Raw genomic sequence first — 16,010 nt, forward strand, 5'->3', positions numbered from 1 at the left:
CAATCAGGGCCTGAATGTGCTGGAGGGTGAAAGGCATGCATGGGATAGAGCGAATTGGAATGATGGGGTACATTGGAGTTGACACACTGTCAGTGGACTGCACCAGGGCATATGAAGTGTCCTGGGTAAATCATGGAAAGGTCTGTGGGGCCTGGTTGGATAGGGAGCTATGGTTTTGATGCATTACACATGACAGCTAGAGAATGGATGTGAGCAGATGTGGCCTTCCTTTGTCTGTTCATGGTGCTATCTCACTAATGCAGGAAATGATGATCAAGTGTGAAAGAAAAAAAATTGAAGAGAATGTCAATATCTGATAAGCAGTTATAGATGTATGCATGGAAGGACAAGACATAGGGACATCAGTTTTGTACAGAACAATTTAGAATTGAAATGATGAAGTTTAACCTGGAATGGGAATGTGTGGTTTGGTAAAGGAATGTTCACCTGTGTCAGATGAAAAAAGTTAGGGAAGTTTAAGAAAAGTGTAGTACAGGTATGCAGTTTTCTAGAAAAAATTAATTGATGTCAGTGATAAACTTCAGAATTAATAGATTTCTCACTGGATTACTGATTGTGTTTGTCATAATGACTCTTTTGAGGTATGAATGAACCTGGACACTCATTAACTTAATCCCTCCTTAGTATTCCCATATTGTTTCACCGTTGTAGGGATGTTTGATCACATTCTTGTAAGTGTCTCCATTCTGAAAACCCAGTACTCCTCTCCATCTCCTTACACCAACCTCAGCAATTAGGAATGCTCATGGACTGTTTGTAATAACGTTTTTGGGATGACTATTGCTTCTTTTTATGGTTCTTCTGTGTATGTGCCAAATAAGTAGATGGTTATCTTTGCTGCGGTTACAGAGGCATACATCCCTTTCTCTTCTAAGAATCTTTAATCTGTCAGTCTGTATGTCTGATGCCTGTTCCCAACTGGAACTTCTTCAAGGAAGTTGCCACAGCAATAGAGTCTCCATAACTAGTCAACTCCACTGCTGCTTCTTAGCCTTTAGTGCCTTACACTTAACAGGCAACTGGCAGAGGGCAGCTCTAGTGTAATGTTTGCAGAGGCTCCTACCTAATGTTCCTTCTGACTGCTTCTACCTAATACTCCTTCCCAGTGTTTCTACCTACAACTTCTACCTCATGTTTTTACTTAATGCTCCTGCCTAAATGCTCCTAGCTTTTTGTCCTATCTATTGCTCCTACCATTTTGCCAAAAGACGAGGATAGCACATAGTGCTCTCCACAGGAAAATGTAGAGTTTTGAAGAATGAGGAGTATGAGTTAAGTGTTGTCACATTGCGTATGAGAAGGAAAGATTGTATTTTGTAGACGAAATGCCAGTAGTCCTTGTGTGGGTTAGGCAGAAAGGAAAGACAGCTACCTGGGACAGAGGAGTGCAATTTGACAACCGCTGTAGTGCTGGCTTACTACACACGTGCTACTAACCCTTTGGATATTCAGGTGGGTAGTACTGGCAATATAACTCCCTGGTCGTTGGCTGCCTACCAACTGCTGCCTTCCTCTAAGAATCTCTCTCCTTACATATTATTTGATTTATTCTTCTGAACTTATAGAGACCAGGGACAAGGTGTAATATACTTGGAAACACTCCCCAGTATGTAATTTTCAGTCATTCTTTGTTTTTGGCAGGAATAATTTTACCGTCTTGCTGTTGATAAGATCAGTCACACTTGTATGTGATAGGAATGTGCTTGCTTTCCTTCTTCCACTGATAAATCATTTTAGTTCTTTGTCATGAACATTGTAATAGCTTTAGCAAATTCACCTCTCCTTTCCATCCAAGTAATGATATAGCTACTCTGAAAGTGGTAAAACCACTCTCTTCATCTTTATTTTGTCCCGTCATTCCCCTTTGGATAATCTTGACATTCCTCTCTGATAGATTTACTTTTTATTTACCCAGTGATTCTTTCTACATTCTGATGCTACAAGGTCTAAAGAGAACTCTTTTTAGTGAATATTAAAAGAATACAAAGCATTTGGTATCTGTCTTCATATCCTAAAGAAACGTGTGCCTCAGAGCTTGGATATATGCGTATTGGTCTACAGTGATACCATTCAAACCTGGAAATCGTAAATGCTAGGCTCATCATAAACTGGACATTTTGAAGACCTGCTGTTGCATGGGTTATGAGAAAGAAAAGGATGCCATTCTAAATAATGAACATTTTGTCTGAGGGATGCATTTCTACTTTGCAACTTCATCTGAAAACTTAGTATTGATTGGTTGACGGTTGTAAGGAAGCTCTTAGCTGGCTGGAGGCAATTTCACCTCTCTTTCCAGCCATGTTGTTTTTCACTGTGTATAGAACTTGAATCTTTCTTACAAAATCATTTGAAATTTAATGAGCATTTCATGTTTTACGATATCAGAACAATATACAAGTGCAGTGCAATGGAGCAATTGTTGTTTTGTGAGGAATTTAGCAATCTGTTATGTCTGTTTTTATTTTGAAATTGCTATGAGCCTTTTTGTGTCATGAAGAGTCATGTCCCACAATCATGCATAAGCACATTGCAAAGAAGACTCTTAGGAAATATGTGCATCACTAGAAGTTGAAAATTCTTGACAGACTAGGTAGGTAACATGATGGTGGAGAGACTGTATCACCCACTTTGATATTGGCAGGCCAGCTGATTAAGATATTCAAGCTACCTTGTACCTGCCTGTGAATACAGAAATAGTTTTAAAAATCTGGACTAAGGAAATCAGGAAACTTAAGAAGATTGACTATTTTGTCAAGATGGCATTTTTTTTTATATTTCATGCAGTTTTTGTTATTCCTGTTCAATCTGTTTACAAGTGCACCGTCTGTTGGCTTATAAACTCTTCATTCATCAGAGATGACCCTCCCCAGGTGGAATATTATTTTGAGTTCTTTCATACTTGTTTGCTTTTCCCTGAATTAGTGAGGAAGTACTGGAATCAGATGATGAAAAGGCCTTTTTCTCTCGCATCCACTTTGTAGTTGTTTTCTTTAATGCACCAAAATCACATCTCCCTTTCCACAACCAGGCCCCACAGGCCTTTCCATGGTTTCCTCAGGCTGCGTCAAATACTTTAGTTCGGTCTGTTGGCAGCTATTTTCCCCCTGTGTACTCCATCACTATTCCATGCATGCCTTTTACCTTTCTGCACATTCAGGCCCTAAGTACTCAAAATCTTATTCACTCCATCCTTCCAATTCCAGCTTGGTCTCCTACTTCTTGTCTCTTCCACTACTGACACATATATCCTCTTTGTCAACGTGTTTTCATTTATTCTCTTCATATGTCCAGACAGTCTCAGCATACCCTCTTCAGCTGTTTCAGCCATACTCTTCCGATTACCACAAACTTTTCCCGTATCCTGTCTGTCTATCAATCTATCTTTATATATCTCTGATACCAAAACACCCCACATCCGTCACTCTATCAGCAAACACACTCAACAAACCCCCAAAACACTCACTCCATCTCCCTCTCACACCACCACCACTTGTTATCACCTCCCCACCAGCCTCCCCCTCACTGAAGTTCCCACTTGCTCCTCCGTCCTCCAGTTATATATATATATATATATATATATATTCTTTTTGTTTACCTTTCCTTATTCGTTTGCTCCATATGTGCAAACCACTTCAGCACACCTTTTAAGCTCCCTCAACCACGTGATTTTTATTACCACACCTCTTTCTAGTTATCAGTCAAACGAGGTCACTGCCCAGCCAACAACCCACCAAGATCATAGTGCATTACCAGTGATAAGTGCATCTGTTACAGATAAGTGTTCCCTCACTTTTATTTACATTTTTTACCCTTTATTTTTTAATACAGTGGCACCAGCAACTCGATACCCATGTACATCCAGTGGTCGATGTTTTATTAAGGATTTTATAATAGTGGGACCAGAAGGAGCTTATAAAAAGATTATTTATTTGTTCTGTGCAAACCGTAGTAATCTGAAAGATTAATTAAAGTTATTAAAGTGAAATCAAGGCAGCACTTGAGGCCTTGATAGTGGAAAATTTGATACATAGGGACCTTACCCCCACTACCTTCTCCCCAGCACCTAATCCCCCCACCGTCATGGTCCACCCCTCCCTTGCTCACACCTTCCCTACCCATCCTACTCTCCAACACCCATTCAATGCCCACATCCTGCCCCTACCCTCCTGTGCTAGCACCCTCCCCAATAGCCTGTTCCCCCTCAGCCCTCCTGAACCTCATGTTTACTGTATCCCCCATCCCCCCTGTTCTTCTACCTATTCTCACCCTCACCTAAAATCCTGTCACCCTAACTCAACCTCCCAGTCCTGCCCCTCCACCAAGGCCCTTCCATATTCTCCTTCATGTATATGTCACACTCAACCATCCATCCAGTCATTCCTCTCCCCCTTCTCCGTGGGACACACACACACACACACACACACACACACACACACACACACACACACACACACACACACACGCACATCCCCGGTGCCACTCACTAGCAATCGATTTGTGATACTCAGCAACTTGCAAAAAAGGAGTGACGATGATTGTTCCATGAGTCTTGGAGATTCGCAGTCCAGAAGCCGGGTAAACATATGGCAGGGAATTTAAGAGCTAAGAGAACAATCCATGTGTACCCCAGTACCAGTATTTCCCACATGATATGAAAGGTAAAAGACATTAATGTACTAACTAAAAAGTCATGTTTAATGTTGAATGTTGGGAGCAACATTGTTTACCATAAGAATTCAAATTCAGAAATTACTATAGAAGAATATAACGAGCTGATTGGCACCCTGAAAAAGAGATTGGATGATATTGTCATAGTTAGTGCTCCCCAAGACAATATATTGGTAACTGCACTCTAAGAAGAGTGTTAGGTGTAGATGAGAGACTGAAATGCCTGTGTGTAGTTGATACCAACAGCATCTTAGTCTTAGGCCTAAATTCATAGGTGATTATAAGGCAGAGATGGCTTTGTATAGGTAATACAATCAGCATTTTGGACCTATGGCCCAAACTCATAGGGGATTATGTGGCAGAGATGGCATTGTATAGGTAGTACCTTCAGCATTTTAGACCTATGGCTTGAATCCATAGGGGATTACATGATAGAGATGGCATTCACTGTAGCAGTAAACAAACGGAACTCAGCTGTTTGAATCAAAGATCAAATTACCTTACAACTGCAGGTTTAACATTTTGCCAGGGCCAGTCACATTGATTTCGTCTCTAAAATACTCAAGCTCTGCATTGGAGTTCCCCATGGAGCAGTTCTTACTCCAAATCACTTCAATCTGTTCCTACACTATCTCCCATTACCTTAGGCAAATCTCAGAATGAAGATTCATGTACAGATGACCTCACAACTACATTACAATACCCTGACACCACAGTAGCAGTAACAAACATACAGCAGCACTTCAGTAAACAGTTGGAAAAATATCTCACCCAGAACAGAATATTAGCATATCCACAGAAATCTTCAGTCTCTCTTTAAACCATAGACGGACATGAATCAAACTCACCCATCAGTCACCTTGAATAGACAGCCAGTCCCTCTGAACAAAACACAATCCATTTTAGTGATCATTCATGACACACACATAACATTCACTCCCTACAGTGATAACATCAGCACAAACTAAATGCCCTTAGAGTACTGACTGGCACCAGGTTTGGACAAGAAAAAGAATTCCTTGACATTTACAAACAGTTCATCACTCCAATTTAAACAATACAGCGATACAGTGTATGCAAAGAACATGTTCTGCTTCCCATGTTTTTTCAAAGGCAATACTTAGCTTATAATATCATTGTTCATTTAGTTGCTGAGACTAGTGTTTCTAATGCTTTGAGCACAGCAACCCTCTTTAGTGCTTCTGGCTGTCTTGAGGGAAGGATGTTTTTTTTACTCCTCCTGGCTGCCACTTCATTTTGGGAAATTTGGATTTTGGGCACTGTATTTCTTCCACCTGTGCTTCATAATGGTTGGCTCTTATCTTTCTAAGGAGGAGAAAGCCTGAATTTTTGTCCAAAAGCAAGATGATGTAGGTACATGTGAAATTTCTAGGTGCACTGGGCACTCAGAAAGTACAGTCAGGTGGCTGCTTCATGCAGTACTTCATTAATGCCTGAATAGATAGATAGACAGTTAACAGTTCATTGGATTTAGGCAGCCATTTTGCTGAAATTACACAGTTGAGTTATTATAGATATTACAGGACTGGAAGGTCATGATAGTTACTAATTAGATATTCAACCAAGAGCTTGAGATTAGATTGGGCTGGATATTTCCACACTTTGGATAAGAATATGAGTGAGGTACATTTAGATAGATGGGGTGGCAGGTATGCATGGACATTTACAGAGTAATTGGTATTGTTTACACATCATGCACTTTGTTGAATATTAAGTAATGAATAGTTGCACTAGTACAGTAGTTGATATACTGCATAGCCTAACTAACAGAAAATGAGCACTTCACTTGCGTAGCTAAATACTTGTACCTGGATTGTTTATTACATAATAATTCTCAGTGGTAGGCATAGGACTGTTCTCATATCATTCTGTACAATGTCTTATTGGAACAAGCTGATTGTGGTGATGAATGTCATTAGGCATTCCATGGTGGAGGTGCACGGGGGGGGGGTGTCTTTTTGTCAGGGAGATGTCAGAATTTTTTTGCTGAAATGTTGCATGAGCTGTTGTTTGTCAGCGAGGGTGGACAGGTTCAGTGAGAAGAGGACCTCTTGGTAGGTGTTGCAAATAAGTTTCAGGATGGTTTTGGGTGCTCTTTTCTACTCTTGTTCTAGCTGGTCCCTCAGTGCAGCTGTCAGTGAGGAGGACCAGACTTTGGAGGCATAGGCGAGCTTAGGTAAAATGAAGATGGCATAGACATTCCTGAACTCAGTTGGTAAAATGCCTAGTGATCTCAGTGTGTGGAGAAAGGTATAGATGGTGTTAAGGGGATTTGATGATAGTGCTGACATGTCTCCATCGGTTTAAACCATCCTCTATAGTGACACCAGGAAGTTTGAAGTCTCAATACCTTTAGAATGTCAGGGCTTAGTTTGATGTCTGGGGACAGGATTTTGTCTTCACCCATGTTAATGGGCATCACCACGGTCTTGGTGTAGTTGATGGTGATGTTGTTGGCCATAGTACACTCCTGAAGGTTGTTGTTAATGTGCTAAAAGGCACTAAAGTCATGAGAGTTGTTGCTGACAATGATGCCATAGATGGAGTCTTCTGTTTACTTCCAGCAAAGTTTTGTGTTCTTCAGGGCATCAGTGATAAGGATGAGGAAGCAGGGGTAGTGGTGTTGCCCCAACTTAGTTCCCTGTGGTACCCCTTATGTTAGGGGTAGTGATGTTGATGTCGCTCCCCTAGAGCGGATGGTTTGGTGTCGTCCAGTCACGAAGTCCACTAGTCACAAGACAAGACACCCCCTTAGTCCCAGGTTGATAGCTTTCTTTATGATGAGGTTATGATTTACCATGTTCAAAGTCTTAGTGAAGTCTACAAAGGTGAGTGTCACTGAAATCTTGCACTTTTTGCAAGTTTTAGTAAATGAAGTCTAGGGGGTTGACAGGCAGTAAGTAGTAGAGGAAGACCTCATGTTTCCAAACAGCTTAGGGTTTTCTGAATCAGTAGTGTCAGCATAGACCCAGTTCGACTGAAAACTTTCCCAAATTAGACTAGGGATTGGAGTGATTGCAACAGGTCATAAGTTATAAAGAGATGCTAGGTTGGTGCATTTTGGTAGTGAAGCAACTTGTACTCTCTTCCAAGCTGTGGGGCATTTAGATTGTTTAAGAGAAGCATTGATTATGGTGGTTAGCGGTGTAATTAATTCACGGTAGAAATCTTTGTACAGTTTCACCGAAAAATCTATAGGTGTTGTTAAGCATTTGGTTTTAAAGTGCTGAAGGCACTTAGCTACTTGATATTCTTTTGCTGTGTTCAAGGGAGGTGGGGATGGTAGGTAAGCGGGAAGGGAGCTAATGTTGAGTTGTGATAATCATTGGGAAATTTTGGCAAAGTGGCTGGTAATTTGATGTGCAGCCTCCTCATTGCTAAGTAGGTCTACACAAAGGAAGAGGGAGAGCCTTTTCTTGTCACAGCCAACTAGTTCTTTTATTCTATCATACCACTGACCGATGTTGGTCTGCTTTTAATGCAGCACCATGTTTGGGTATCAGGTTTTTTTCGTGGCTCATACTTTGCCTCACCTCATTCAGATCAAGACCCTGTGGACCCAAAATTGGACCTAGAATACTTCAGAAACTTTGCCATTTTCATGGCAAATGGTAAGGCTAAAGGAGAGATGACAGAGTTCTGAATTGTAAGTAAGAGTTGCATCGCCTTTGGAAATATATACGGAGGCAGACAAGGTGTTTTTGCTAACACTGTACCTCATCTGCATGGGCTTCCACCCTCTCAAAAGCAAACATAAGAAAACTGCAGACCACATAGAATACTACTCTCAGATCCATCTCTGGCTGCCTAACAACTGCAAACAATACCTTATCAGTGAAACAGAGATCCTCCCAGTGCAGTCCCACTTCAGTATGCTTGGTACTCAATTTTATACTATAGCATTAGGCCCCTCCCACCATAACCACTCTATAACTAGCCATCAGCCTCCAAGTAGAAGTAAACTTACCCTTGTCTCACACTTCATGAACAAGCTTACCCCTGCCTCATTCTTCAGTCACCTGTACTCACAGATCCCCACCCCTAGCAAAAGTGTGCTAAAAAAAATACGTACGCTGAAATAACCTAGCAAGATCTAAGCATCTGAACTCCCATCTTAGTCTTAAACTCCAACCCTCTACACATGCGCACCCATCAGAAACCATACCTTCTAAACAAACATGACTCACACTCTCCTGCGTGCACTCTAAACAGCAGCTGCTAAGTAGAAAATGTTACACAAGCTTTCATCTGATCACTTACCCATCCTGATAACACTTCATCTAGCCCACCCAATCATCGTAGCTACCAAAAAAGAAATTACACAAACTACAGGAAAACAGACTAGCCAGCCTTCTTGTATATGCATACATACATGGGATTAAATTCATGGTGCATACATACAGTGTTAAGGGACAAGGCAACATGAGTGTAAAACTCTCTCCGTGTTACATACAAATGATAATCACAGTCACACCTACCTACCTATCCACCCTTCAGTCCATGGAGCCATATCTTTCCTTTAAGGAGTCCCTGCAGTGTTCAGGGAGCCAATCATGTCCTCTGGATGGGACCATATGTCATATAAAGTGTAGTGATGTGTGTATGTCTGTTTGAGGTGAGTGCAGGGCAGATTGTTGTAATTGTTTAAATTCTTCAGCACAGAAGTTGCATCTTGAGATATGTTGAATCAGTGTTTGCATTCTTGCAGAGATATATAATGTTCAGAGGACAAGAGAAGAAAGTGCCATACCTTTAATTTTAGGAAGCATGGTTTCAAATGGGTTTATTATAACTGGTGAGTTCGTTTGAGACTTTTTAGTGCCTTTTTTGTGCTTGTCAGGTCATTCCAGTGTGCATGATGTATGTTTTGTCACTATTGTGATTGCTAGGGGTGGGGACAGTAATATTTGAGTACAGTTTGTGGAAGTGTGAAGCAGAAGTAAGCTTTTTCTCTCTAGTTTGGGATTTGTGGTTGGTTGGAGTGGTTTGGATGGGAATGGCCTTGTGTTGTTTTAAAGAATGAGTACCCTAGCATCTTGAGGTATGATTGTAGATTTTTTTTTGTGTATGTGTGTTGAATATCAGTGGCAGCTAGGTTTTCAGCGATCAAACTGGTATAGGTTAGAATCCTAGTTGCAGCAGCCAGTCCACACTCCAACCAGCTGTTCATCCTCCCTTAGGGGCTGGTTGATAGAATGGGTACCTGGCATAGGTTACGGTGTGTGTGTGTGTGTGTGTGTGTGTGTGTGTGTTTGTGCATACATACATGGGAGTAAAGTCATAATACATATATACAAGGTTAAGAGATGGGGCAGAAAGAGTGTAAAACTCTTTCCCCATAACACTTAAATAGGAATCACACACACACACACACACACACACACACACACACACACACACACACACACACACACACACACACACACACACACCTACCTACCTACCTACCTACCTACCTACCTACCTACCTCCCTACTCACTCACCTACTTACCAACCTAGCTACCTACATATGTACCTTTCTGTCCAAGGAACCCCTTCTGTCTTCTAAGGGGTTCTTGCTGCATTCAGGAAACTAACCACATCCACTGGGTGGGACCATAGATTATGAAGTGTAGTAATGTTGTGTGTATATCTGTGTGAGGTGAATGCAGGGCAGATTAGGAGTAGTTGTTTCACTTCAATGCAAAAGTTGCATCTTGAGATATTTAGAATCAGTGTTTGTGCTGTTGTAGAAGCCGATGATATTCAGGGGATTGTAGAAGTGGATGATGTTCAGAGGATAGACAAGAAAGTGCCTCTTCTTTAAGTTTAGGAGTGTGGCTTCAGATGGATGTATGACTGGTGGATTGGTGTGTAAGACTTTTTTGGGAGGGTAATTTTTTATCATACCAATGTTTACAGAATACGTTTTGTCATTATTGTGTTTACTTGGGGGAGGGGGGGGGGGTGCTGTGAGTACAGGTTGTTGAAGTGTGAAGCAGGGTAAGCTTTTTTTTTTTTTAGCTTCAGGATTGATGATTAGTTGGAATGGTTTTGATGGGAAGTGTGTACTGCTATAGCAAAGAATTGAGTGCCTAGCAGCCAGTGATTGCTCTGAATGCTCTGTTTCATGTGGTTTACAGCTTTGTTATATTTACTTAAGAGAAGGTGGATGACCAGGTAAGTGAGGTGTAGTTTAGGGTGGAGTGGATGAATTGTTTGTGGAGGATACTAAGGGCTTCTTTTTCTTGTCCAAATTTGGTACCAGTAAATGTTTTGAGGGCATTTAGTTTGTTTGTTTCTCTTGTATTGATGTTAGTGATATGTTGTAATTGTCATATGTATGTTGTGTGAAATATCCAGAATAGTTGGTGTTTTATTGATTGGGAGCAATTATCTGGTCAGTGTAATAGGATGGTGCTGGTTGGATTCGTGTCTGTGGTTGGATATATGAAAATGAAAATTCATTTTTATTTACAGCTCTGGATTTCCTGGTTGTCAACCTGTTAGTATGAACAATAAAAATCTAAAGTTCCTGCAGGAGAGTCCTTATAAAGTCTCATGGAAGGCTGATGGGACAAGATACATGATGCTCATCGGTAAGACAGTACATTGGAACTTTTTCCTAGCAGTAATACAGTAAGATATACATCTTTCCTTATTCTTTATTGTATGAGAAACTGCCTCTCCTGTTTCACAGGACATCTGGAAGTTTCGACCAGGTAAGTGATAATTTTCATACCCACTGCAGGATGTCATTTATAAGCAGTCATCAAACCAAAAGCCATCATGGTTATTATGGAGTCAGAAGTGGATAGGATAAGGTACCTTATGGTCAAGGCTACTTGGTCCTCAGCCTTTTTCTAGATGAAAGACTGAATTCAAAAAATAAGGTAGCAGGTTCCATAACAAGTAAGTGATTTAGTCAGTTCTGAATGTTTAAAAAAGTTAACTATACAAAGAAAAAGATATTGTATTCTGATTGTAGTGCAGAAAAAGGACATTACACTTTGTCACAAACGTAACTTGGGTGATTCTTTATGTTTTCTTTCGCCATCTTGTTATCAACTGGGGCATAAACTAAGATGACAGTTCACAAGCAGATGTTAAGATGGAAACATGTTATTTTTTTACTTGTAGTTTGATTTTCTTTTGCGCAATCCATCACTGATTCCCTAAATACATCCCATTCCTCCCCCACTCCCCTTACTTCCATTGTTCTCACCTTTTTCCATTCTGTACACAGTCTCTCCTGATACTTCTTCACACAGGTCTCCTTCCCAAGCTCACTTACTCTCACCACCTTCTTCACCCCAACATTCACTCTTCTTTTCTGAAAACCCATACTAATCTTCACCTTAGCCTCCACAAGATAATGATCAGACATCCCTCCAGTTGCACCTCTCAGCACATTGACATCCAAAAGTCTCTCTTTCGCACGCCTGTCAATTAACACGTAATCCAATAACGCTCTCTGGCCATCTCTCCTACTTACATAAGTATACTTATGTATATCTCGCTTTTTAAACCAGGTATTCCCAATCATCAGTCCTTTTTCAGCACATAAATCTACAAGCTCTTCACCATTTCCATTTACAACACTGAACACCCCATGCATACCAATTATTCCCTCAACTGCCACATTACTCACCTTTGCATTCAAATCACCCATCACTATAACCCGGTCTCGTGCATCAAAACCGCTAACACACTCATTTAGCTGCTCCCAAAACACTTGCCTCTCATGATCTTTCTTCTCATGCCCAGGTGCATATGCACCAATAATCACCCACCTCTCTCCATCAGCTTGTGGCATGAGAAGAGTGGGAGGTGGGCTGTTTAGAAAGGGTAGTGAGTGGTGGGATGAAGAAGTAAGAGTATTAGTGAAAGAGAAGAGAGAGGCATTTGGACGATTTTTGCAGGGAAAAAATGCAATTGAGTGGGAGAAGTATAAAAGAAAGAGACAGGAGGTCAAGAGAAAGGTGCAAGAGGTGAAAAAAAGGGCAAATGAGAGTTGGGGTGAGAGACTATCAGTAAATTTTAGGGAGAATAAAAAGATGTTCTGGAAGGAGGTAAATAGGGTGCGTAAGACAAGGGAGCAAATGGGAACTTCAGTAAAGGGCGTAAATGGGGAGGTGATAACAAGTAGTGGTGATGTGAGAAGGAGATGGAATGAGTATTTTGAAGGTTTGTTGAATGTGTCTGATGACAGAGTGGCAGATATAGGGTGTTTGGGTCGAGGTGGTGTGCAAAGTGAGAGGGTTAGGGAAAATGATTTGGTAAACAGAGAAGAGGTAGTAAAAGCTTTGCGGAAGATGAAAGCCGGCAAGGCAGCAGGTTTGGATGGTATTGCAGTGGAATTTATTAAAAAAGGGGGTGACTGTATTGTTGACTGGTTGGTAAGGTTATTTAATGTATGTATGACTCATGGTGAGGTGCCTGAGGATTGGCGGAATGCTTGCATAGTGCCAATGTACAAAGGCAAAGGGGATAAGAGTGAGTGCTCAAATTACAGAGGTATAAGTTTGTTGAGTATTCCTGGTAAATTATATGGGAGGGTATTGATTGAGAGGGTGAAGGCATGTACAGAGCATCAGATTGGGGAAGAGCAGTGTGGTTTCAGAAGTGGTAGAGGATGTGTGGATCAGGTGTTTGCTTTGAAGAATGTATGTGAGAAATACTTAGAAAAGCAAATGGATTTGTATGTAGCATTTATGGATCTGGAGAAGGCATATGATAGAGTTGATAGAGATGCTCTGTGGAAGGTATTAAGAATATATGGTGTGGGAGGCAAGTTGTTAGAAGCAGTGAAAAGTTTTTATCGAGGATGTAAGGCATGTGTACGTGTAGGAAGAGAGGAAAGTGATTGGTTCTCAGTGAATGTAGGTTTGCGGCAGGGGTGTGTGATGTCTCCATGGTTGTTTAATTTGTTTATGGATGGGGTTGTTAGGGAGGTAAATGCAAGAGTTTTGGAAAGAGGGGCAAGTATGAAGTCTGTTGGGGATGAGAGAGCTTGGGAAGTGAGTCAGTTGTTGTTCGCTGATGATACAGCGCTGGTGGCGGATTCATGTGAGAAACTGCAGAAGCTGGTGACGGAGTTTGGTAAAGTGTGTGGAAGAAGAAAGTTAAGAGTAAATGTCAATAAGAGCAAGGTTATTAGGTACAGTAGGGTTGAGGGTCAAGTCAATTGGGAGGTGAGTTTGAATGGTGAGAGGCTGGAGGAAGTGAAGTGTTTTAGATATCTGGGAGTGGATCTGTCAGCGGATGGAACCATGGAAGCGGAAGTGGATCATAGGGTGGGGGAGGGGGCGAAAATTTTGGGAGCCTTGAAAAATGTGTGGAAGTCGAGAACATTATCCCGGAAAGCAAAAATGGGTATGTTTGAAGGAATAGTAGTTCCAACAATGTTGTATGGTTGCGAGGCGTGGGCTGTGGATAGAGTTGTGCGCAGGAGGATGGATGTGCTGGAAATGAGATGTTTGAGGACAATGTGTGGTGTGAGGTGGTTTGATCGAGTAAGTAACGTAAGGGTAAGAGAGATGTGTGGAAATAAAAAGAGCGTGGTTGAGAGAGCAGAAGAGGGTGTTTTGAAATGGTTTGGGCACATGGAGAGAATGAGTGAGGAAAGATTGACCAAGAGGATATATGTGTCGGAGGTGGAGGGAACGAGAAGAGGGAGACCAAATTGGAGGTGGAGAGATGGAGTGAAAAGGATTTTGTGTGATCGGGGCCTGAACATGCAGGAGGGTGAAAGGAGGGCAAGGAATAGAGTGAATTGGAGCGATGTGGTATACAGGGGTTGACGTGCTGTCAGTGGATTGAATCAGGGCGTGTGAAGCGTCTGGGGTAAACCATGGAAAGCTGTGTAGGTATGTATATTTGCGTGTGTGGACGTGTGTATGTACATGTGTATGGGGGGGGTTGGGCCATTTCTTTCGTCTGTTTCCTTGCGCTACCTCGCAAACGCGGGAGACAGCGACAAAGTATAAAAAAAAAAAAAAAAAAAAAAAAGTTTGATTTTATGTGCATTTTAGTTGGAAACAGGTCACATGGGATAGGTTGATCCACAGTTGAGTCAGAGCAGCATTTATTTTGTTTTAGATTGCAAAAGAAGATTTTTAAATGAATGAGTGTTCACAGGGTTCATGTCTATTTGGAAGCTGCAGTCATGGACTCGTAAATGTTAGCTGTGTTGAATGGACTGACAAAAACTACTTGTTTTATGATATTGAATTGTACAGAATACAGTGAATTGAAACAGTATGGTATACTGGGATCAATGTGTTGTCAGTAAACTGAACCAGGGCACGTGAAACATGTAGGGTAAACCATAGAAAGGTCTGTGGGGCCTGGATAAGGATAGGGAGCTGTGGTTTTGTGCATTACATGACAATTAGTGAATGAGTGTGAACAGATGTGGCCTTTTTTGTCTTTCCTGGAGCTACCTAACTGATGCAGGGGTAGGTGATGCTGTTTTCTGTAAGGCAGGTATTTGCTGGGAATGGATGAGGCGAGCAAGTATGAATATGTACATGTGTATATATGTATATGTATGTACTTATATACATATATATATGTATGTTTATGGATGGGGTTGTTAGGGAGGTGAATGCAAGAGTTTTAGAAAGAGGGGCAAGTATGCAGTCTGTTGTGGATGAGAGAGCTTGGGAAGCGAGTCAGTTGTTGTTTGCTGATGATACAGCACTGGTGGCTGATTCATGTGAGAACCTGCAGAAGCTGGTGACTGAGTTTGGTAAAGTGTGTGAAAGAAGAAAGCTGAGAGTGAATGTGAATAAGAGCAAGGTTATTAGGTACAGTAGGGTTGAAGGACAAGTCAATTGGGAGGTAAGTTTGAATGGAGAAAAACTGGAGGAAGTGAAGTGTTTTAGATGTCTGGTAGTGGATTTGGCAGCAGATGGAACCATGGAAGCAGAAGTGAATCATAGGGTAGGGGAGGGGGCAAAAATTCTGGGAGTATTGAAGAATGTGTGGAAGTCGAGAACATTATCTCGGAAAGCAAAAATGGGTATGTTTGAAGGAATAGTGGTTCCAACAATGTTGTATGTTTGCGAGGCGTGGGCTATAGATAGAGTTGTGCGGAGGAGGGTGGATGTGTTGGAAATGAGATGTTTGAGGACAATATGTGGTGTGAGGTGGTTTGATCGAGTAAGTAATAATAGGGTAAGAGAGATGTGTGGTAATAAAAAGAGTGTGATTGAGGGAGCAGAAGAGGGTGTTTTGAAATGGTTTGGTCACATGGAGAGAATGAGTGAGGAAAGATTGACCGAGAGGATATATGTGTCAGAGGTGGAGGGAACGA

At 41.4% G+C, this 16,010-nt stretch overlaps 1 protein-coding gene across 2 annotated transcripts in view; it reads left to right on the top strand.

Annotated features, from left to right (window-relative positions):
* Positions 1 to 16,010, top strand: part of mRNA-cap (mRNA capping enzyme) — a 96,767-nt gene that overhangs the window by 35,487 nt on the left and 45,270 nt on the right. For both annotated transcript variants that reach the window (XM_071696986.1, XM_071696984.1), the window contains exon 7: positions 11,171 to 11,289. In XM_071696986.1, the coding sequence (XP_071553087.1) occupies positions 11,171 to 11,289 (119 nt within the window). The remainder of the gene's footprint in view (positions 1 to 11,170; positions 11,290 to 16,010) is intronic.

Source organism: Panulirus ornatus, chromosome 4, assembly GCF_036320965.1.
Source record: "Panulirus ornatus isolate Po-2019 chromosome 4, ASM3632096v1, whole genome shotgun sequence".
NCBI classification, from domain to species: domain Eukaryota; kingdom Metazoa; phylum Arthropoda; class Malacostraca; order Decapoda; family Palinuridae; genus Panulirus; species Panulirus ornatus.